This window comes from Lissotriton vulgaris, chromosome 2_2 (assembly GCF_964263255.1).
Source record: "Lissotriton vulgaris chromosome 2_2, aLisVul1.2, whole genome shotgun sequence".
NCBI lineage: Eukaryota > Metazoa > Chordata > Amphibia > Caudata > Salamandridae > Lissotriton > Lissotriton vulgaris.
The window spans coordinates 110,717,907-110,743,005 of record NC_141688.1 but is presented as its reverse complement, the minus strand read 5'-3'; the positions used below and the strand labels follow the sequence as shown (position 1 = coordinate 110,743,005).

The following is a 25,099-nucleotide window of genomic DNA, read 5'->3' as shown; positions in this document are numbered from 1 at the left end:
TTCAGAATTCCGCCGCCAGGCTCTTGTTCCGCCTTCCAAAAAAGTCGTCCACATCTGGGCTTCTTCGGCAACTTCACTGGCTCCCAGTGACCAAGCATATCGATTTCAAAACTCTATGCTATATGCATAAAATCCGCTCAGGACCTCCGTTCCTGCAAAAACTTGCATGCCTGTACTATCCACCTAGCACCTTGCGCTCCAGCAGTGGTTTTCTATTTGCTGGCGAGGATTAGGCAATCTTTCTCTTTTCTTGGTCCCAGGCTATGGAACGCTCTTCTGGTGTCATTAAGATGCTGTACCTACCTCTCCACTTTTCGCAAGTAACGATAAACTGCATTGCTTTACTTCCTGTCCGGCTGTTCTACCGGTTATCCAAGCACTGGGAAACCCGGTTAGGGTAGCCATGCGCTATACAAGAATACCATAATAATAATCCAGAGTCTTATTCTGTCTCTCCAGCATTAACTGCAGAGAGTCTTTGATTTTGTTACCTTCCTTGCAGATGTGCTTTGATTAATTTCTTGTGCCATGTAGTTCTGTTCATATCCCACCTTGTGCTTCCTCTTATAATGGTGACATTGATGAGTTAATTGTTGATGTAATTCGACATGACCTCTGCAATACCAGTCATATGAGATATCATCAGTAATGCCATGTGAAGTCATTAGCAGTGCATGGCAGAGTTGTGAGTTTTGGTTTTCATAGCTAATCATACCTGTCCAATTTTAATATTTTGAGTTTCTGTTTCATAGTATTAAAGCTACTTTAACTATATTTTTTTTTTTTTTTTTTTTAAATATATTTTTATTGCAGGAATCAGTAAATCAATACAGTAGCGACCAGCATTGTATCATAAGCAACATATACAGAATAACGCCCACCGACCCCCCTCCGTAAAGTCTGTACACAGCCAACTAGCCCATAACCCTGGGGTTGGGCGGCTAAATGCAACAGGGGTCAGTAGAATGCTGGAGCTGGTCCGGATAACACACTGTCCGTCATCTGCTTTTCTAAACAAACCCAAAACCCCCAAAATAACCCCCCCCCTCGAAATACCCATTAACTGTGAAACCCTCCCTCCCCCCCCCCCCCACCATCAGCGCCAGGGAGCTCATCAACATAGGATCCACTACTTGACCCACGGGGAAGGTAATAGTACTGTCAATGCTGACGTTCATCGGGACTCGGGGCGAGTCGCTTCTTCACCTTCGGAGTCGCTGGGGGCACAATAATCCCTGAGGGCCTGCACCAGCGTTTCCCACTCCAACGCGGCCTCCTGCGCCTTCTCATTACCCTGCCTCCAAGCCAGCTGGTATCTTAGCGCGCTCTCACCCGCCGCCCATTTCAAAAGCTCACTGTGCCATCTGCTACCTGCCGGACCAGCTCGTGCCTTCCAGTTCCTGGTCACCTCTCGCTTAGCAAGTAGGAGCCCCAGGTCGATAAATTTACTGGAGATTTTATTCCGGGGGGTATGGGGGAACCAGTGCAAGAGCCCTACCGCCACATCGAATGATAAGTGCCTCCCCGTCACCTCCTCCAGAGTCGTCGCTACCTCCTGCCAGTAGGACGTCAGTCCCGGACAGGCCCATAACATGTGTAGGAGGTCCGCCTCCTGAGCCGGGCACCTAGGACATTCCGCTGAAGCCGTGGCAAAATAACGCCTGATCTTTACCGGGGTCAGGTACGCTCTATGGAGAACATAATAGTGGACCAGTTGGAAACGGGCGCTACGTGTACCCTTCCAGGCACGTCTCACCAATTGGGCCCAGGTCGTCTCCGGGATCTCCCTACCAATGTCCTCTTCCCAGCGGGACTTCAGTGTGGTGAGAGGAACCAACCCCTCGGTAATCAACCTGCCGTAGAGGCAAGTGACCGCCTTCACCGTGCCCGCCGACATCATCACGTACTGGCACACCTGAGACAATTGGGGTTCCTCCAGCCCGTTCTGCCAGTGCGCCTGGATCGCTCGCACAATGGCCGAGTGCAGCAGAAAGTCGCCCCGGGGGATCCCAAAGCGGTCAATGAGATCCTGAAAGGACAGGAGCGCTCCGTCCTCGTACAGATCCCCGACGAGCTGTAAACCGGAATCCTCCCAGTCCGCCAATCGTGACCAATCCCCTCCGTGGGGGAGGGCCGTCAGCATCCCCAACGGTATTTCAGGCGCATATGGCGTCCGTAGGCGGCCTCTGGCGTGAGCCCGATTCCAACATAGTCGGATAGTCCGCTCCTCCATCGACAAGTCCCGTAGGACCAAGCGTTGTCGCAGCGCGATAAAGGAGAGGACGTGCCTGGCCATACCCGTCCCTCTACCGTCTTCCGGGCCTCTGAATTCCCTGGCTATCTCCTGGGCGAAGGTCTGGAGTTGCGCCGCCAGATAGTACTTCTCGAAGTCCGGCACAGCAAGCCCCCCCTCGTCCTTCGGCCTCATCAGGGTATTGAGGGCCACCCGCCGCCGGCCCGTTCCCCAGAGGAACCCGACCACCATAGAACGTAAGCGACGAAACGTGGCCGGTGGGACCCAGATCGGCAAAGTTCGGAAGTAATACAATAGCCGGGGGAGCGCCACCATTTTAAGCAGGGCGATACGTCCCGCCACTGAGAGCGGCAGCGTGGCCCAAAAGTCCATGCAACCTCGAAGTGCTCGAATACAACGGGCAATGTTCCCATCTAGGAGGTCGGGTTGGTCGTGGTAAACAAATACCCCAAGGTATTTAAAGCAGTCGGGCTCCCATCTGATCTCCCTACTTAGCGCAGGGGCGGGGGTACCCCTGCGCATCGGAAAGAGACAGGTCTTAGACCAATTCACTCGGAGGCCTGAGACCGCTCCGAACTCCGTTAGCGCCAATTCCGCTCCCCGCAAAGCGTCGACCGGATCCTCCAGGAAGAGCAACAGGTCGTCCGCATATAGCGAAACATAATGCGGGCCCGCTGCCGTCCATAAGCCCGTATAGTGGGCTCCCGAGCGAAGGTGCATCGCCAGTGGCTCCACCGCTAGTGCAAAAAGAAGCGGGGATAAGGAGCACCCCTGCCGCGTGCCACGTTCCACCGGATATCGCGATGAAATCAAAGGGCCCGATCTAACCCTGGCCGAAGCGGAAGCATAGAGGACCGCAGTCCATTTGACAAATCCCTCCCCGAGGCCGAATCTCCGTAACACCGTGCATAGGTAGTCCCACTCTAGGCTATCAAAAGCCTTCTCCAGGTCCACCGACAAGACTACCGGGGACGGGGCATCCACAAGTGGTTCCCCAAGCAATCGGAACAACCTTCGGATGTTCATAGTCGTATTCCGCCGTGGGATGAAGCCGGCCTGGTCCTCATGTACTAGGGAACTCATATGTCCCAGCAGCCTCGAGGCCAAGATGCTGCTCAATATTTTGTAGTCTACCGTCAGCATTGATAGGGGACGGTAGGACCCCGGGTCAGATGAGTCTCGGCCCGGTTTGAGGAGAGGAACCACCAACGCTTCACACATCGAGCCAGGGAGTCGACCCAACCTCTTCGCCTCCCTGTAGACCACCAGTAACCGAGGGGCCAAGAGGTCAGCGTAAGCTGCATAGAACTCCACCGGAAGGCCATCTAGGCCCGGGGTCTTGTTCCTCGCCATCCGTTTGATGGCCCCGCGGATCTCCCCCAAGTTGATATCAGAGCCCAGGGTTTCCGCTACTTCCTGTCCTACTGTGCGGAGTTCCAGTGGGCGAAGATAGTTATCAAGCCGGTCTGGGTCACGTGCGGAGCGACTGCGGTATAAACTTTCGTAGTAATGCCGGAAGCAACTAAGAATCTCCGGTTGGGTGCATACCTCGGTCCCATCTGCCCTACGCATATTTGTCGTCGTCTGGGACTGGCGCGTAGGGTTGGCCAACCACGCCAGCAACGCACTCGACCTGTCTCCCTCCGCAATAGACCGGACCGTATAGGCCTTATAATCAAAACAGCGGAGCCGCTCGACCTCCACCGCTACCCTCTCCCTCGCCTCTACCGTTTGTGTTTGCAATTCCGGATGTCCGGGGCGGCTAACTTCAAGCTCGCGGAGTGCCCGGTCCGCTGTGTCTAAATCAGCCAGGATAACACGCCTCATGCCCACCTTCTTAGAGATACAGTAGCCCCTCACCACTACCTTAAAAGCGTCCCATTCGAACGCCCTAGTACTCGCGGAACCGCCGTTGGACGGAAAATAATCCGAGATTCTCTCCCCTAGGTCCGCCTTGAAGACACTGTCCTCGAGGATCTCGGGGCGCATCTTCCAGGTGGGTACCGCCGGCGTCCCAGGAAACCAGCGAATGTCCAGCAGGAGGGGGTTATGGTCCGAGATGGTCCTCGATAAGTACTCTGAACGGACCGCTGCCGAAACTAGTTCGGGCGAACCAAGAAAGCCATCTAGCCTGACATGCAGCTCATGGAGGCTCGAGAAGTATGAATAATCCCTAGACGCGGGGTGATGCGCCCTCCAAACGTCCGTCAAACCCCAGCGGGTCTGCCAATCTTGACGACCCTTAGCCGTGCGACGGACCGGGGAATCGGGGAGCGGGGGATGCGAGCGGTCCAAGTCCACATCCACCACGGAGTTAAAGTCTCCCCCCAGCAGGAGGGGCCCGGCGAAAAAGTGGGCCAACGAGCCCGATAACCTGGAAAGGAAGGCAGTCTGGTCTACATTAGGAGCGTACACACAGCAAACGTTCAGGTCCCTCCCTCCCAGAGTGCCTGAGATGGCCACGAAACGCCCCTCTGGGTCCAACACTGTCCTCGTGACCTGGAAGGGGACCCCTGCCCTGATCCATATTAGCGCCCCCCTGGCATAAGCAGAGTACGCCGTGGAAAAGACCTGCCCTCGCCATCTACGCTGAAGCGCCGCCCCTTCCGCCTTGTTCAGATGCGTTTCCTGCAGCAGCGCCATTTTTCACTCCCCTACGCACTAAATAAGCATGGACCTTGTGACGCCTGGACATAGTGTGAAGCCCCCTCACGTTCCAAGTAACACATTTCAAGTTAGCAACATCAGCCATTGTCCCAGAGTGTTCTTGCACAGTCTCCCCGTTCGGGTCCCCACAAAGAAAAAGCATCAATCCTCCCAGCGCTGATGGCGGCCATTTTCCCCAACCAAAACCAAACCACCCAAAAACCAACAAAGCCCCCCCCCAACCACCCCAGAACAGGACCCAAACTGCACCATCTAGATCCCATCCAAACCTCGACGTATATCAACCCCAGAACCCCCACTAGTCCTACGGTCGCCACCGTAGGAAGGCCTTATGGGCCAGGTGCGGGCTGGGCGGAGGCTGCGGGCCCTCGTCGCCCAGGCTACCAGGACTATAGCAAGCCCCCCCCAGTGTCAAAACCTTCCGGGGCAAGAGCAGAGGCCCCCCAACCCTCTCTCCTTCGTTGTCAGCAATAAAGGACGGCAACCGCCTCCCCCCTGCCGGGCCCCCACCCAAAACAAGGCAGCATACCCCGTTACCCTTGTCCATCCAGAAGGTCCTCCACCGATTTCGGTGTGATCACCGCTGTATGGGTACTGTCTGCCACTGAATCCTCCGAGTCCGATGGTGCCCCCTGAGCACCCGGGTTTTCTTCCTCCTCGATGGCTTCGTCTCTTGCTCCCGACAGTTCCGACAGAACTTCCAACACTCCCCTCCGTTCCGATGATGTCTCCGCAGTCGAGGGCCCTCCGGTGCGGCCGCGGCGATTCCTGACCCTCTTGGATCGCCTCCGTTGTTCCGGCTCATCCGCCTGTTGGGTCGAGGAGCCAAAACCATCTTTCCCTGTCCGGTACAGTTCGAGCCAGTCACAGACCTCCTCCGGGGTGTCGAAGAACTGGGTTTTGTCGTCGACAATGACGCGGAGCTTTGCAGGATATAGGAGTGAATATTGAATGCCCTCACTCCTGAGTTCGCGCTTAACCGCTAGGAAGGAGAACCGCTTGCGCTGCGTCTCGTAGGTGTAGTCAGGGAAGATGTTCACCTGACTGTTCGCAACGTGGAACGGGCCATTGTGCCTGGCAGCATTGAGGATCAAGTCCCTGTCCCGAAAATGTAGCAACCGCGCCACCACCGGCCTCGGGGTACGTCCCAGCTGTGGGGGCCGTGCTGGGACTCTGTGGGCCCGTTCTAGAGTGTAGAAGGAGGACAGACCCTCCGGGACCACCGTGTCTCGGAGCCAGGTCTCCAAGTATCGCACCATATCGCCATCCTCGATTTTTTCCGGCAGGCCCACCACTCGGATGTTATTCCTCCTGTTGCGGCCTTCCGCATCCTCCGCCCTCCGTTCGAGGGTCTCGATTCGGGATAAGGCGTCCTTTATCGTCGCAGCCATGGTTCTCTGCGCCGGTTCCAAAGTTTTCACCGTGCCCTCCACCTCCTTGACCCGGTCTGAGAGTTTGCCATGGTCCGCCCTAAGGAGGCCCAGGCCCGTCGCCACCTGAGCAATGTCCTGTTGGAGGGCCGACCGCGTAGCCTCTATCGCCTCCAGTACACGGTCGAACTGTTGCTGCAGTGGTGCGCTACCAGATCTTTTCGGGTCCCCATGCTCTTCCTTGTCCTGGGCTTCAGAGTCCAAGGTGGTCTGGTTGGATCCCTTGGCTCCTTTAGGTTTCCCCATGCTGCCAGGGGCTCTCCGTGAGGGTCCCGGAGTAGGCGTCTCCGTGTACAGGTGTCGATCACTACCTTCCCAGGTGTTCGTTCTCACGTCGGGTATGGGCGATCTCCTTCTCCAGAGCCTGTGGAGACTCCGCCGCTTCGGCTCACGCCACCGCCACGGCGTCCGAGGGCACCGATGAGGGGGCGGAGACAACCGTCGCCGGGTCGGGCAGACCCGTTCACCCACTATAGCTCCGGGGTGAGGGCCACCAACTCCCTCGGTTGATCTGTGGCGCCAGAGTGTCGCGCCTCCCATGTAGTTGGACTGGCCAGAAAATCGTAGCTAGTTGCGGAGTCGCGATGTGGTCCACCACCTGGATCAGAGGGCACCCGCACCCGGTGCCCTCCAGTGCGCGGGCACCCGTCCGGCCGTCCAACCAAGTATGAACCCGATGCAAAAAGGTCCAATCCTGTGAATGTCCAATGTCCAGAACAATCGAGGATGGTGAAGCCGGGCGCCAGTCGACACCCGCGACACCTCTTCAACTCAGTAGTTTCGATCAAGGGGACAAAGGAGTCCGGGCGCCATGTTGGGTCGCACTCCGCAACTCCGCAAACTTCGGCATTTCTTCGGAGCAACCCTCGTCCAAACTCCACCAAGGCCCCCGGCAGGGTGTCGTCGCCTCGCTCAGCCGAATGCGGGGTCTGGGGTGCCCCGCAGCCACCGATTTTCAGGATAATCTCGGGCTTAGTCCCGGAGCCGAGCTCTTAGGCGACCATCGCCATCGGCGCCCAAGCCACGCCCCCTAACTATATTTTTTTATCATGACATTTCTGAGATTTGTTTTAAAACAAACGAGCAGAGTGAACTAAGATTGCCTGTAAGCGACTTTTTTCGCTGATTACATGGGCATGTTCTCAATATAATCTTGGCAAACAACAACAAAGTTTAAACATCCCACACGCCTTGGTTTTCATTCATGAACATCATCCTTGATATTGCTTGTTTCGATTTCAAATTACCAAAAACGTGACCCTTGCATTGGCTTATATTTCTAGACTTTTTATTTAACCTCTAGTCTTGTTTAATTTGAAACTGGCTGCCTGTCATACTTCTTCTAAACAAAAGCTGAGAATTATTTCAATTAAACTGAAATTCTTAAAAGTATTGCTTTATTGAATTGTAGGGTTCATCTGCTGATAGAAGTCAATGGCGGGAGCCAACAAGAACATCTGATGGCCTCTGTTCTTTGTATGAGGCAGCATTATGCCTGTTTGAGGAGGTATGTTAAAATGCATGTCATAAGGAATTGTATATTTTTTGTGACCATTTTAGATCTAAGGGTACCATCCCAACTGCTTAATCATTTTTTTAAAAAGTCTTCCTTACAATGGAAGATTGATGCTAAATTTGATGATTCACTCTCTGTGTTTGATATTACCATGACCTGGCTCAAGTTTTGCATACTATCATGTAAATTGAACAAATATTGCCCATAAAGCATGTGCTTGTTCTAAAAAGGGCTTTATATTTATTTGCGTTTGCTAGCTTGAGGATGGTTACTCTTCCAAATAACTCGGTGGTTAAGGGTTGAGTACTAATTGAAGGAGCAACATTTCCTCAACCATTGAATAACCCTGTAAACACACAAAACCTATACATGCTAGCAAGAAAGCTAGGAGTTCAGGCAGAACTTCGCTGACGGCTTTTGGACTAAATGAAATCAGGAGCCAGGCAGTTCTCATAGGTACATCAGTTTCCAAAACTGTGTCAGTCTGGAACCTGAATAAGGAACATTTTATATTATAAACTCTATAATACTGCTATATTTAGATGCATACACTGTGAAAAAGAGCATGCATATTTCATTATGTGCAATTTTCTGATCCGGAGTTTTACAGGCTCCCCACAAATAGTCGCTGATTTTTCAAGGAAGATTCAACGTTTCCATAAAATGTTAATTTCAGTTTTGTACACCTGTGCTTTTTAAGGACTGTGTGTATAAAAGTGAAACCATGTATGCAAGCTCTGGATACTGTATGGCTTAAAAATGTGTGGATAAAATGTAAGGGGACAAAACCGCCATTAACTGGTATAGGGAAAACATATTGAAGGTGTGTAATTACAACAACTATTCACTGTGCTCATTCATTTTTCTTTTTTAATTACAGGTTTGTCGAATGGCTTCAGACTATTCAAGAACATGTGCCAGCCCTGATAGCATTCAAACTGGTGATGCCCCAATTGTTTCAGAGACAAGTGAAGTATATGTTTGGGGAAGTAACAGTAGCCATCAATTGGTAGAGGGCACACAAGAGAAAATACTGCAGCCTAAGCTGGCACCAAGCTTTTCTGATGCACAGACAGTGAGTGGTGTTCCTAGTGATTAATCTAATACTGTATAATGTTTTGTTTCTCTACTTAAGTAGTACTTTTATTCTGTTAACCTCACCTTCTCACTCTTGCATATCCTTTCTTTTTAAATTGCTCATGGGTAGAATAACGCACATATTTGAGCTTGCTCATTTTATTAATAGTATTTCTCAGCTATTATTGTGTTATGATCTATAGTCTTGAAAATTACCTGTTGCAGCTTCGCGCTGCTAGAAACTTTAAAAATTGTAATACCTTGCCTGTTCCTAACCTTGATCTGATAAAGAGTTCACTTTTAGGTGCTCGAATTAAACTTGGTGTGCAGTTCTATGGCACAGTATATATATATATATATATATATATATATATATATATATATATATATATATATATTTAATTGACATTTTCAAGAACAAATCGTATTACAACACAACAGGCCAGCATTCTACCGAATTTGTACAGGAGTTGAAATAGTCAGTCTATACAATGCACAAAACATCTGCAATAATACACGCCCCGCCTGCTTACTAAGGGACAGAATATTTCATACTGGTGCAGAAAGCACAGATTAAAAAAGAATATATACACATCCCCAATTCCAATCAGCAGCCTTAGCTGCTATGTCACATTTCCTTCCTTAGTTATTTTACTAACAATATTTGTTAAGCACACTGGATCTGGTCATCTAATATGTTTTGGCTTAGAAGGATGTGGTCTGAAGGAAAATGGTTGCTCATGGAACTCTACAGAAGGTGACCTAGGCCTTTGTAGTGCCTCTAAAATGGGGAATTGTTAACAGAAGTTGTGAAACGCAAATCTTATTCAGACAACAATATCCAGTTAGTTCACTCATTTAAATGGTATGCAGTTTAATATCCACTTTATATTCACAGATCGATTTTCTGACGTGTGATCATGTTTTCTGAGACATAGGCCAAATGCTGCCACAATTCAATACTTATAAAAAATTGATATTCTAAAGCACAGCAGTAGCCAAGGCTCAAATTGAATGCTGCCCCTACTACTAAGGCTTTATGTTTTTCAACCAGTAGGAGACTGATATGCTTACATTTTTGTAGTTAAAATTGAAAATATTAAAATAACTCTGATACTATTATGTGTTTAGAATATATTCTACATGGTCAAGTTGTAAAAAAAACAACTATAATTTCTGCAATCTTGGTTGATATTATTTCTAATGTGTATATTGTTAGCATGTAATATGTTGACCCAAAGGTTTACCAATATGAAAAGTAATGGGCTAAAAGAAACCTTTACATTTACCTGTGGTGATGGGAGCTTTTGAGATTAGGTGTGGCTCCAAGTAATATGGGGTGTCCAATTTTAATCTCTTTCATGAACCAGTCTAACTGTGGTTGTTAGTACAACATTAGCCATAGGTACTATTGATGAGGACCATTAGTTTTAATAGCGAGAATTGTAATGAAGTTGACTGAAAAATTATTCCATACTTAGGAAATGTCCTTTCCAAATAAAGAAGATATAACGCATAGAGCCTGCGTTGTGCTAGTTAGTGGTGCATACTGCCAAGTTATAAATATGACCACTGCTGGATTGGGTGGACTGTCAGTCACAATGTCTGATGTTGAAAGGAGATTATGTCTTTGTCAACGTTGCACTGATTGAAACCCGACCTATTTAAGCTGGTGGTCAGCACCACTGTTTTATAGGGTACCCAGGCAAATGTGGTTGGACCCTTCAATCACCATTCAGAACACCCAAATTAGCATTATACATCTAGCTGTTGAAGCATGCCCACCATCCATAAACAGATGGTGTTTACCGGAGGCACCAACAGGTTTACCATGGAATCATTAGCACTCTCGCCACTCTATGGCCTTGGACCACAGATTCTGCCTACTCAGTGATGGTACACCATACATCCAGTGGTCTTTCCAGTATTGTTCCTGCCCAAATGCAGTGGGATTACTGTATGTGCTTTTGTACAGTAAACAAGACGCCAATTCAACACTTTTATTATTTGTTTTGATAATCTCACATATCATAAAAGCAGAGTGCACAATAGAACGTTCACATATTCCATATAAAACATTTTCACTTTTTTAAATTGAGCCCTGACCTTGCTATCCATGCAAGCAAGGAGTGGACATTTGCCAAATCTCCCAAGAACAACGAAGAGGTTGAGTCGGACTCTCTTCAGTGCTCCAATTCTACATGATTGGTATTTGTGAGGTCTAATACTGAGGCCTGAAATTCGCAAAAAAACAGTCACAAGGTGCACCTTCTTTCCTTTATTCAGGAACGTCAGAGGGAAAAAGAGAAGAATTCTAATGGCAATCAGTACTGAGATCCTTTCCTTGATTCAGATTATCCTTGCAGCCTTCCCTAGTCAGAAACATAGAAAATAGGGAAGGGAAATGAAAAAGGGCACATGATCATTGATACTAGTGGTGTGGTACCATTTTCTTATATAAACCGTGTTGAAACTCCATCCATTTTGTCTGGCTACTTTTACCCTGCATCTTATTTTGAGGAGCCTCCTGATGAACTGTTTCTCACTCCTGAAAGGGTTAATATAATTTCTCCAGTATTAGGGCTGTCTTTCATAGATTCACATGCCTGAATCATTTCCCCTCGTCGGAGTGGGAGTCCCACTGGTACATAAAAAAGCAATAAAATGCCATAATAACATAGGAAAAACCAGTAAAGCCTAAGCTACAGGAGAAAAAACTTTCACACTCATGACTATCCTAGTCATTTTGTATAGTCCAAACTACAGCCAATCAGGCGACAGCACCCACCAGAAGGTTCTCCCCAGAGGCTCAGGCTCTCAGATGTTCTACGTCGTGTGAAGGGAGTCTCCCTGAGCTCTGCTCAGTACTTCTCTATTTTCCTTCTGGAATCTAGTGTTTTAAATATGTCTTCCAAGAAATCTTTATTCAGACCTTGTGACTCTTGTGGTAAGCTCCGGCTTTTTAAAGAAGATCCCCACAAGAAGTCTATTTATTGCCTTTATCCTGAACATCAAGTAAAGGACTGCAAGATCTGTAGAACCTTCCCTCAGAAGACCCTCGGGGACAGAGAGGGCCGCCTGGATTATCCTGCTTCTAAAGTAGGCAGTATTGCCTCTGGGTCTACTTCAGCATCTAGGAAGAGAGCTGCTGCTGAGGTGTTAACTTCTCCTGGGGCTAAAGTTGCTAAGAAACAACTACCAACTAAGGGGTCTGAGAGGCCTTCCACATTTAAGGCTACTCCCCCTGTTAAGGAGAAAGGTGGTCCATCTACGCCCCCGAGAAAATCCACCAAAAAGTTACCTCAGACATCTGAGAAGAGTTTACCTCCGAATCAGCCCCTGTCGTCGACGAAACCGTCGTCGACTCCTTCATCGACGAAGATCTACGTCGACGCTACATCTACGGCGACAGTAACTTTTTCATCTCCTAAACCACAGATGATTATGTCGACGGCATCTTCATTGCTGATGATGGTCTATGTCACTGTTAGACCTATCTCGTCGACAGCAGGGTCTTCATCTTCTGCCATCGTCTGCGCCTCGTCGACGGCTACTCTGAAAAAGATCCAGTCGACGACATCGTCGACGCTTGCTCTTCCGCCGACGAAGAAACTACCGTCGACGGGCTCGTCGATGAGTACCACACCGTCGACTAAGACCCCATCGTCGACTAAGACCCCATCGTCGACGAAGGCACCGTCGACTATGAAGGCACCATCGTCGACGAAGATAACACAGTCGACTAAGCCAATACCGTCGACGAAGCCAATACCGTCGACTAAGCCAACATCGTTGACGAAAACACCACCGTCGACGGAACCATCATTGTCGACGACGATAACTGCACCCTCGACGACTACCTCGTCGTCTAAAGCCAAATCCAGGTCAACGAGTCCTTTGGTGGACCAACCGTCGACGCCGTAGCTATCCTCTTGTACCACTCTGCAAGTGTGGTCGCCGTCTTCGGCTTTCCTGTCGACGCCAAAACCGTCTTTGCTCCAGAGACGTGGTTCAACCTTGGAACAGTTATCACCTCTGCATATTTCACCGCAAAGGGTACCTCTGCAGGTTCCAGACAGGCTTCTTGACTCTGATGACAGTGAGGAGGATTCTGTCATTGAAGAAACCTTTGGAATGGCGACAAGTCCTTCCAAACTGAACATAAAGTTTCAGGAGGACGACCAAGACAATCAACATTCACCTGAACTAATGACACTACAGGTAACAAATGTCCCTGCAGCTCAGGTGCAGATTGCATTGCTCACCAGTCTTCAATACATGCTGGACGACTATTACAGGCGTTTTCCGCCATCAGAATCTACAGGCTCTGTGCCTCCTACACCTGCGGTGGAAATGCCTTTACCAGACTTCAGACCTCCACGGTCTCCTCCTCCTGCACCGTCCAACCAGCCGAACGAACAACATTCTTCTGACGAAGAAGAGAGAGAGGAAGGAGAGGTTGATGACAGGTCCATGATGTCGGAGTGGGATGATTACCAAGTACAAACTCCTTCTCCATCTCCTCCGGCTACCTCGGATTCACCACCAGTGGACGTGGGTGGATTCCACCTTCTCATGGAGCGGGCTACGAAGCGCTTCCATGTAGACATGGAACATACGGAGCAGGAATGCTTTCTGTATGATTTTAAAGACCAGCCAAGAAAGCAAGCGAAATCTATACCTATTATAGACTTCATCTGGAAGGAGGGTATTAAGGTCATGTCTACCCCCGCTTCCATACCTCCGGTCCTGTCACGGATCAATAAGAAATATAAGGCACCTGCAAAATCTCCTGCTTGCCTTATAGGACAACCAAAACTGGATTCAGTCATTGTTCAAGCGGCCCAAAAGAGATCTAGGAACCCTTCATCTCCAATTGCAGCCCCACCGGATAGAGATGGCAGGCGCTTGGATGCCATTGGTAAACGTGTGTCAACGATGGCAGCTACCACAGTCTGGGCTGCTAACTCATTGGCCATCCTGGGCAGATATGACCAGCAGATGTGGTCGGATATTTCCCCATACATAAATCTATTTCCTGAGCCTTCTAAATCTGAGGCGCTGAAAATCCTGCAGGAAGGGGAAAGAATCTCGGCTGAGATGATCGACTCGGCGGTCGATGTTGCCTCAACTGGGTTCAGGCAATTGGCTGGTGCTGCTGTCTTGCGTAGACAGGGGTGGCTACGATCCACTTCATTCTGTCAAGAAGTACAAACGAGGGTATTAGATATGCCGTATGACGGAGAGTTTCTGTTTGGGCCACAAGTGGAGGAAGCCTTTCAGACTATAAAAAAGGATACAGAAACAGCGAAATCCTTGGGCACCCTGCAATTTCGTAAACCGCCCCTTCGAGGACCGAGAGGACGTGGATTGTCCTCCAACAGAAGTGGATATACACAACAATCTTCCTACAGGCAGGGAAATCAGCGCTACCAAACCCAGCGCTATCAACAAAGAAATAATTATTCCCAGAACAGGGGAAAAGCGGCCTACAGCGGAAAGGACAAACGTCAATGAGACTTATCACCTGCCACCGCTACTGCCCCACCCTCAAGTAAAAATTGGAGGACAAATATCAAAATTTTACTCAAAATGGTCATCGATAACATCGGACAGGTGGGTCCTGGACATTGTGGCCAAGGGCCATGCCCTAGAATTCGAACATTTTCCTCCAAACGCTCCCCCGAAAGGTCTACCTCCAGCTCATCTAAGACAGCTCTTTGTCCAGATCAGTTTGATGTTGAAAAAAGGAGCAATCGAGAGAGTTCCTCAAACTCTGAGGGGAACAGGATTCTACTCCAGATTTTTTCTGGTAAAGAAGAAATCCGGAGAATGGCGTCCGATTCTGGATCTCCGTGCCCTAAACAAATATCTAAAGAAATTAACGCTCAGAATGTTGTTGTTACAAGAAATACTGCATCTTCTAGCAGATGGAGACTACATGGCCACCTTGGATCTCCAAGACGCATATTTCCACAGCCCCATCTTACCTCGCCACAGAAAGTTCCTGCGATTCAGAGTGGCTGGCAGGGATTATCAATTCAGAGTTCTTCCCTTTGGGCTGCGCTCGGTACCTAGGGTGTTTAGAAAGGTTCTGGCCCCGGTGGCGGCCACCTCCGGCTGGAGGGGATACAAATATTCCCATATTTAGACGACTGCCTTATCAAGGCCAGTTCTTACAAGGACGCAGACAATCATGTACAGCAGTGTCTAACCCACTTTCAGTCTCTGGGTCTCTCCATCAACATCAGCAAATCCCAGTTGGTACCATCCCAAAGACGGGCTTTCCTGGGAGCAACCTTAGACACCCAGCTGCTCCAAGCCTTCGTCTCGGACGAGAGACAAGACCAGATACAGAGCATGGCTCAAGATCTACTTTCAAAAACGTCCGTTTCAGTCCGCCGGTTCAAATCCTTTCTGGGGATGGTATCGTCTTGCATTCCATTGATACCGAATTGCCGTCTCAGAATGAGGCCTCTTCAGGAGGAACTCGGCTTACAATGGCTGCAGGTCTCCGGCTCCTTCGAGGATCTCATCAAGAATACCCCTCGCATTCGGGGTTCCCTTCTCTGGTGGATACAAAGAAGGAATCTTCAACAGGGCTGCGCGTTCCTTCAGGATGCGCCAAGCTTTACGATCACCACGGACGCATCCCTCGAAGGCTGGGGAGCTCATCTTTAGGGGCTGGCAATCAGCGGCAAATGGAGCCCTCAGCAAAGATGTTGGCACATCAATCTGTTAGAGCTGAGCGTCATCTTCCGTGCACTCAAAGCATTTCGCGCAATCATCCAAGGAGCCACTTTGTTGGTGCGCACAGACAACACAACCAGCATGCACTATGTCAACAAACAAGGAGGAACAAGATCAGCTCTGTTGTCTCAAGAAGCCCAGGAGCTGTGGGCATGGGCAATACGACACAGAATCAATCTTCAGGTGGTTCATGTTCCTGGAATAGAGAACGTCCTTGCAGACACTCTCAGCAGGGCAACAGTGTCTACTCACGAGTGGGAGCTTCATCAGCAGACGGTGGATCAGATCTTTCGGCAGTGGGGTCATCCAGATCTAGACCTCTTTGCTACCAAGAACAACAGCAAATGCCGGTTCTTTGCAAGTTGGCATCCCCACAAAGACTCTAGGGGAATGCGTTTTCGATCGACTGGTCTCTGATATATACTTACGCTTTTCCACCAATACCGCTGGTTCCTAGAGTCCTGAGGAAGATGAAGAAAGAACCGTGTCCGCTGATTCTCATTGCTCCCAGATGGCCTCGCCAATACTGGTTAACCGTGCTCCTTCTCTTATCGGAGTGCGAACCGATTCAGTTGAGTCCAATTCCGGACCTACTTTCCATTCAGTACGGTCAGATTTACCATCCTGATCCGACCTCGCTGAGATTAGCGGCCTGGCGCCTGAGTACCTTGAGTTCGCCCATCTAAACATTCCTGCGGATTGCAAGGAAGTTCTGGCCAAAGCAAGAGCTCCTGCTACCATAAAGACGTAGCCTCAAATGGAAACGTTTTTGTATCTGGTGCGTTCAGCTGGAATTCATCCTTTTTCAGCTAGTCCAGAGGAAATCTTGCCTTTTTTCTTACATCTAGCAATATCGGGATTGTCTGATTCAACCCTGAAGGTTTTCCTGGCAGCAATTTCAAGATACCGACAAGATGGAACCACTTCTCTTTACTCGTCAAGAATTATACAACAATTCTTTAAATGCCTTTTTAGAATGTTCCCTCCAGTACGTCGTCCACCTCCATCGTGGCATCTCAATGTAGTGTTAGCGCAACTTATGCGCCATCCCTTTGAACCTATCCACAGAGCCGATTTGAAATTCCTTATGTGGAAAGTGTCACTTCTTTTGGCTTTGACTCCCTCTAGAAGAGTCAGTGACATCCAGGCTTTTACGGTTCATCATCCTTTCTTACAATTCACAAATGACTCTGTGGTGCTCCGCACTAATCCGAAATTCATACCTAAAGTGCCTTCGGATTTCCATCTAAACGAACCTGTAATTTTAAAGACATTCTTTCCTAATCCACAATCACCTGCGGAAAGGGCATTGCATACTCTGGACATTAAGAGATGTCTAAAATTCTATTTGCAAAGAACATCTACTTTACGCAAATCTGATCAACTGTTTATCACTTATGGTGCAATATGTAAAGGCCAAGCAGTTTCTAAGCAAACAATTGCAAGATGGATTTCTGCAGCTGTTGCCTTTTGCTATGCACAATTAGAAAGACCTCTGCAAGCAGCTCCTAGAGCGCATTCTACGAGGTCAGTGTCTTCTTCAACGGCCCTGTTAGCTGGAGTCACTCTTCAGCACATCTGCAGAGCGGCAACTTGGGCCAGTCTGCATACTTTCACCAAACACTACTGTTTGGATGCGGCCAGTGAGACCGATGCTTCAGTGGGTCGAGCAGTTCTACGTAATCTTTTCAACTAAGGTGAGCCTCTATTCCCACCTCCTATTACTGCTGTCAGACGCTTGCTATGTTTTTATTGTGCACATGCTCAAGTAACTGCTTTTTATCATGCTTTTAATGCTGTATTATTTATTGCATTGTTATGTGCTACTCATATTGACAAGCTTAAGCTACTTTTAGCGTCTGCCAGGCACGGATATGTACTGCTATCTATTCTGATTCAGGCATGTGAATCTATGAAAGTCACCCCTAATACTGGAGAAGAACAATAGTTACTTACCTGTAATCTGTGGTTCTCCAGTATTGGTGTATTTCATAGATTCACATGCAACCCGCCCACCTCCCCTCAGAGGCTCTTAGGCTACATTGGTTTACCATCACTCCTTGTGAGAAAATCTGAGAGCCTGAGCCTCTGGAGAAAACCACCTGGTGGGTGCTGTCGCCTGATTGGCTGTAGTTTAGACTATACAAAATGACTAGGATAGTCATGAGTGTGGAAGTTTATTCTCCTGTAGGTTAGGCTACTTTACTTCCTGGTTGGGAATTACTGTTTTTTCCTATGTTATTATGGCATTTTATTGCTTTTCTATGTACCGTGGGACTCTCACTCCGACGACGGGGAATGATTCAGGCATGTGAATCTATGAAAGACACCAATACTGGAGAACCACAGATTACAGGTATGTAACTATTGTTCATCTCCTTTACAATTCTCCCCTCAATTTTTTTCATTTCCTCTATTGCCAGATTTTAGCCTTGTTGGTCATGTTCCCTTAATTTCAACTGTCCTCTTTAATGAGATTTGGGGATGGGACTACCCTATCTGCCTCCTTTTCCATGTCCTTGTATGTGTTGGTAGCCTTGGGTTCCCCTTTCCTCACAAGTGTCCTCTTTTGTAGTTTCTAGATAACATCTTCAGCCTCTGCACTCTGTAATTCCTTTGAACATTTTGGGATTGGGCTATGTTACTCATCATATTTGGAAGGCACTGCATAGACCTATATCAAGGAAAGTGATTCATCCATGTGCATCTCATCTCACCTACTACATCATTTTTTGTGATCACTATAACTTGACCTATTTCTGTTTTGTCATTCAGTTGGTTCAGTATTATGATTCGATGCTCCTAAACACTTTGCGTATTTGTTTTTTATTTAGATTGAAGCTGGACAATATTGCACATTTGTAATCTCTACCGATGGCTCCGTTCGAGCCTGTGGAAAAGGCAGCTATGGAAGATTAGGACTTGGCGACTCTAATAATCAGTCTACTCTTAAGAAGTTGACCTTTGAACCACATCGATCGATTAAAAAGGTATCCTCGTCTAAAGGATCCGATGGGCACTCTCTAGCTTTTACTACAGAAGGAGAGGTCTTCAGCTGGGGTGATGGAGACTACGGAAAATTGGGACATGGCAATAGTTCAACACAGAAGTATCCTAAACTGATTCAAGGCCCTCTTCAAGGAAAGGTATGTCTTTTGGCTTTTGGTTTCTCTGAATTTGTTATGTTTTATGAATGTAATTTCTGGCCACTAAATTATATATGTTTGGATGCATTTGTTTGTGAGTTATTCATTGCTAATATTCTATTTTAGTGAATAAAGAATGTATTAAGGCCAACGTCTTTCTGTTGGATTATTAGAAATCTTGCAGAATAAAGGTTTTCTGCCTGGTTTGGTGAAATGGTATTTTTTTGATGTTGGAATTTAATTACGTTTTTAAATTTTTTATTTTAAATCGACATTTCATCACTATTCTGTACTTTTGAGAATCCTCACTGTCAGAAGTTGTCACATTCCGGGAAATGGATCACATTAGAAGATTATCATAGGTACCTTTACATTGGCTAAAAGAAACCAGCGATATTGGTTTTAGCAGTTTAAGGGAAAAAAGCACCCTGAAAAAGGAATGCACCACTGAAACAATTTCAGTTTGTTGTTCGGATCTAGATGAGATTTCAGGCCGAGTGTGGTTGATATACCAAGCAGGTCATCCTGATGAAAGTTTACCTTCAGTCTTTTTTTTTTTGGTCGTAAAACTCCTCCAGCTCGGTAGATTCAGATGCAGAAGCTGGCACGGGTCCCTTAAAGTCACTAGTATTGGCGCAAAAAGCTCAGAGAGGGACAAAGTTGCATTCTCCGCTGGGATAGATTTGTGATGCTACACCGGTACCTTCAGACGTAGTCACTTTTTAGGTTTGCAGTTCCAACAGCGTGACAAGTTTGGAAGCTCAAGCTCAGCAGCAGGATAACTTTACTGCGATGTCCAGCTAAACCTGGTTTTGTCTGTCTCAAAAAGCTAAGCGGCACTAACCGGGCTTTCTTGCCTGACATGGGTGGAACCCCCTGGTTAAGCATCTGCACTGTTTCCAGATCCTTCAGAGGTGGAACAAATGGGTAAGTCCCATGTTTTACCCACAGATTTTTGTGCAGGATTCTAGGTGCTTTGTCTCTCTCCATCCTGGCTCTTCCAAGATCCATTACTCTATGGTCAGCTGGGCCCCCTGGAGTCAGGGGGCACAGCTTTTTGCAGCCGGTAGCCTGGAGGTCAGCCTTTGGAAAATATTTCGAGTCCCTAGGTGCAAGCTGGACCTCGGAGTCCTTAAGTCTTTTTATCCTTCCAGCCGGACAGTCTTCAGGGGTAGTCTTTCCAGGTCCAGCAATGTTTTCTTCAGCAATAAAAAATATATTCTTGTGTGTCGTACAGCTTGCAGTAATCTTGTGTATTGTATCCAACATCTGATCCTCTATAGGCTTCAGTAGCGGTAGTTGGATGTAGTTCTATGGAGCCCTTTAATGATAGCACATTGTTCTTCCGTTATAGTCTTAAGTGTTTGAGGTCAAAACAAGTAGTTTCTTCACCTCATTTCAGAGTTCCTCGTGTCAGCATGGATTTTTTCTGACATATTTCCCGGAGTATGTTCTGAGAGCCCATTTTCATTCAAAGCCATCTTTCCCTGCTAACACAGATTCAAGCAAGGGACAACTTATTTAGATATTTTTAAGTTTGTGTAGAGTGAGAGCTTTTCCCCCTTATTTTAAGATTATCAATCTAAGGGTTAATTTTTTGCTACACACAGTCTTGCCTCTGGTCTGCAGCAGTAAGACAGGTGGACTCTATTTCTGTTACACTTCATTTTGGTTAAAAGTTACTAACATCACCGTTCCATGTTCTTATAAATGAAATGCTACATTCCTTATTCATTACTGCAGGGTTGACACCCTTTCCTCTGTACTTACCTACATTTATGCCTGTTCTTACCTTATTTCTCTATCTTTGTTGGCTACTCTTTGGTAGCGAGATTAGTTGCTCTTCCATAGGACTTGGAATAAATTACGGTGCCTGAACATCAAATTGCACCGGTTTATAGTAAGTTATGGATTCCTTGCTCTTTAAATATGTGCTAAAATGTGTCATATTGGTTTTAATCAATATTTTATTTACATTTTAAGGCGAACAGTTAGGTGGGCATACCTGAACCACATCTTAACCCCTACTCGCCTTCACCTCACACATTTTATGTAGATGTCTCTACTTGGCACGCACTTCCCCAGACATCTCTTAAAAGTTGTTGTCTGTGGAGTGAAGGTGTAATTGTGAGAAGAGCAGAGTGAAAGACCTAAAGCAAACCAACTGGAAAGGGGCGACCATTCGGTCCCCCCGAACGTATGGTGGAGTACCACGATCCCCCCGGGAAGCCATCTTGGCGAGTCTCGGCTGGTATGCCCGAAGTGGCGTAGCCGGGGCGCGCCTTTTTTTCCCGCCCTAGAGTGGGCTGGCCTAGACACCGACGCGGCCGGCCACGCCCTCGGAGGCAGGCGGGGGCGGGTTTACGCCCGCCCTGAAGACGGATAAAAGGAGCGGAAGCCAAGAAAGCATCCTCTTGTTCCTGTGCTCTGAAGCTGCACCTCCCCGCTGCACGTGAGCTCGAGACGGAACGAAGAGCCAATTTTGAGCGTTGTAATCTTTCTTTTGTCTTACAGATATCCCGTCGGAGAATGCCCAAGAAAGTCGGAAAGCGGGTCGGTACCGAGCAGATGCTCCACATGCTCATGAAGGAGATAGCCGATCTGAAGAAAAAGGTGGAGGCTAAGGACGGGCCGGGAGGAACGAAACGGCCGTTGCAGGGAGCAGTCCCCGGTGGAAAAAGCAAGAGGCCCAGAAGGGGAGCACTTGGGGGAGACACCCCGGTTCCCGATACCCCACGTGAGGAGCCAATCCCGGTGCCGAAAGAGGGGAATCCAATTCCTGTGGTGGTCACCCCCGTTTACAGGGGGGATATGCCCCCCGAGTTAGCGGCACAATTGGCAGCGTGGTTGGGGAAAGATAGCGAGGGCGCCACGGCTGACGACGCCCGGGCAGTAATGAGGCAACTGCGGGAATCTAGGGAGGCTGCGAAGGCAACATCTTTTGTTCCCCCACAGGTTCCGGCGGCTGGAAGTACAGCAGGCCCAAGTTCGGCGACAAGCACGGGGTCTACTTCAGGTAAGCGGCCATTGCCGATTGCGGGGGAGGGGTCTGTACCTTCTCGAAGGGAGAAGATTGCCCAGCATGTCCCGCTAGAAATTAAGGAATTGATTTGGGCGGATAAGTATGTAAACATGTTTTCATTACTTACCGACCATTACGAGATAGAGCATGTGAAGAGCCAAAAGGAGCTCATGCACCCGAGTGTTTGGCGCGCAAAAATGGCCGCCTTTAAGGTTGACGAGACCATTGGTACTTGGGGCAGAGCGTGGGGCATATTTACCTCCATCATGGGCGAGCGCAGGCCCGAGTTGCTGACCGAGTTACCCATTTATCAGTCGCGTATTATGGAGTATTCTGTGGCATATGGGGGCAATCAGTGGTTCTGCTATGACAATCTGTTTAGAAAAGCTAAGGAACACAACCCTTTGTTGACTTGGGATTGTTACGACTCCGTGTCATGGCAAAAAATGGAGAGTACAGGAATGTTGAAGGTACCATTGGTGGGAAGTAACGGAGGAGAATCTTCCCGCCAAAACTCTGGGACGCCCTTTCGAACGGGTGCAGGTAATGAGTACCACTCGAAACCGAGTGGCAACACAGGAAAAAGGGGGATCTGTTGGAATTTTAACAGAGGGAAATGTACGAGGCCCCAGGGGTCATGCAAATTCAGACATGAGTGTGGGGGGTGTGGGCAGCCATCCCATCCTGAGTCCTTGTGCAGAGCCAAAACGGGTGATAACGGTGGTAAGGGAGGCGCCAAACAGGTCTGATATAGTCCGAGGGGCGCCTTTACCTACCCCGATTGATACCATGGCAATGATTCCTTGGCTCAACGAATACCCGGATCATGCTTCTGCTGGGGTGTTGCGAAATGGGTTCTCATATGGTTTCCGCATCCCAGTGGGGGATTTTCAGGGTGTAGCAAACTGTAAGAATCAACTGTTGGTCTTGCAGCACGCGGCGGTGGTACAGGTAAAGATTGGGAAAGAGGTGACTCGAGGTCGTGTTGCCGGTCCATTCGATTTGCCACCGGTTGCTAACTTTGTTTGTTCCCCGCTAGGGGTGGTCCCCAAGAAGGACCCGGGTGAGTTTCGGCTGATACATAACTTGTCAGCCCCACGTGGTCTTTCCGTGAATGACGCGATAGACCCGGAAGTGTGTTCAGTGCGGTATGCATCTTTCGATGAGGCCGTAGCCATGTTGAACCGCCTGGGGCCCGGGGCGCTGATGGCGAAATCAGACATCGAGTCAGCGTTCCGGTTGCTCCCGGTACACCCAGACGATCAGCGTCTTCTTGGTTTCATGTTTCAGGGTCGCTATTACATGGATAGATGCATGCCAATGGGGTGCTCGATTTCATGTGCCTATTTCGAGAAGTTCAGTTGTTTTCTGCAGTGGGTATTCACAAGGAAGACAGGTTTTCAACATGTTATGCACCATCTCGATGACTTCCTGTTTTTGGGGGCAGCCGGGGATCCTGAGTGTGGACAGGCGTTACATGAATTTTGTGTCTTAATGAATGGATTTGGGGTACCATTGGCGCCAGGTAAGACTGTGGGTCCCTCTGCCTTGATCGAGTTTCTGGGGATCGAGCTCGACTCGGTGGAAGGTTGTTTTCGATTACCCAAGGAAAAAGTGTTGAAATTCAGACTATCCCTTGAGACATGTATTCATGCAACAAAAGTAAACCTGCATCAATTGCAACAGGTGGTGGGTCAGTTGAATTTTGCCCTAAGAGTGATACCAATGGCACGCCCCTTTTTCCGCTCGATTGCACAAGCCATGGTCGGCCTGAAGGACGGACATCACCGCACGAGACTCTCGGCAGAGGTTCGCCAGGACATGCGCATTTGGTTGGCATTTCTGGCGGATTTCAATGGTCGAATTGTCTGGAACAAACCAGCGGTGTCCTCCGAGGAGCTGGGCCTTTGGACAGATTCGGCTGGGAGTATAGGTTTTGGTGCCATATTTGGTACACAATGGTCGGCTCAAAAATGGCCGTCATGGTGGCATGAGTGCGGGTTGACGAGTAACATTGCGTTTCTCGAACTGTTCCCTATTCTGGTGGCTTTAAAAACATGGCCTGAAGGGTTTAGGGACCACTCGGTGGTGTTCTGGTCTGATAACATGACCGTGGTTGAGTGTATCAATAATCAGGCAGCACGATGCAAATTGATTCTGAGACTGCTCAAGGAAATTGTGTTGTTATGCATGCAACTGAATGTACTGTTTAGGGCACAACACGTGCCGGGGGTGATGAACCAAGCGGCTGATGCGCTTTCTCGTTTCCGTATGCAGGCCTTCTGGGGTTTTCTGCCCACAGCGGACCCGGTGGCGGCACCCTTTCCCGAAGCTCTCTGGTGTCTCGGTGCCCCGAACTACAAAACCTCGTGGGAGAGAGTTTCGCACCCAGGACGAGGAAGGCATATGAAGGGGCGTTCCGTTCCTATTGGGCCTTTTTGGGTACTGCTGGGGGGGAGCTTTGGGGTCAGGAAGAGTTTGTAGTGAAATTTCTGCTGTCTTTACATCAGGCAGGCAAATCAGTAGCAGCGGCCCAGAGGCATCGGGCCGCCATTTCCTTTATGGCAAGAGCTCATGGGATGCAGGACCCGACAGCGTCTTTCGTTGTGCAAAAAGCGCTACGTGGGTGGCAACGCCTTGAGGGTCGCAGAGTAGATGAGAGACACCCGATAGGTCTAGATAGGTTGGCCCTGTTATTTTCCGTACTCCCTGCAACGTGTTCATCCCAGTATGAAACAGTGTTATTCCGAGCCGCTTTTGCGCTAGCATTCCATGGGGCTATGCGGGTAAGCGAACTGGTGGCGAAGAACAAGCAGGATGCGATGGGGGGACTGTGCCAAGAGCACATTCAAGTCAAGGGGGAGACGATGACTGTCTCGTTTGTCAGGTCCAAAACCGATCAGGGTGCGATGGGGGACTGCATAATCATACAAAGGATTCCCGGGTCTTCCATGTGCCCTGTGGTTTGCGTAGAGGAATTTTTAGCGCAAAGGGTGGCATCATGGGGGGGGACCTTGTTGAGACACGCTGACGCCACCCCACTGACGAGGTTTCAGTTCCAGCGGGTGCTAGCGATGTCGATTTCGGCCGCGGGCTTGAACCCCGGCGATTTTGGGACCCATTCCTTCCGGATAGGGGCTGCTACGGAGGCTACAGCCAGGGGTCTGAGTGTTGAACAAATAAAACGTGTGGGGCGTTGGTCCTCGAACTGCTATAAGAGGTATGTGCGGTTGCACA

At 48.7% G+C, this 25,099-nt stretch overlaps 1 protein-coding gene across 9 annotated transcripts in view; it reads left to right on the top strand.

Annotated features, from left to right (window-relative positions):
* HERC1 (HECT and RLD domain containing E3 ubiquitin protein ligase family member 1) overlaps window positions 1-25,099 on the top strand; it is a 2,101,515-nt gene that overhangs the window by 40,299 nt on the left and 2,036,117 nt on the right. For all 9 annotated transcript variants that reach the window (XM_086959402.1, XM_086959399.1, XM_086959397.1 and 6 more), the window contains exons 3-5: window positions 7,763-7,858; window positions 8,748-8,942; window positions 18,529-18,840. In XM_086959402.1, coding sequence (XP_086815528.1) covers window positions 7,763-7,858; window positions 8,748-8,942; window positions 18,529-18,840 — 603 coding nt within the window. The remainder of the gene's footprint in view (window positions 1-7,762; window positions 7,859-8,747; window positions 8,943-18,528; window positions 18,841-25,099) is intronic.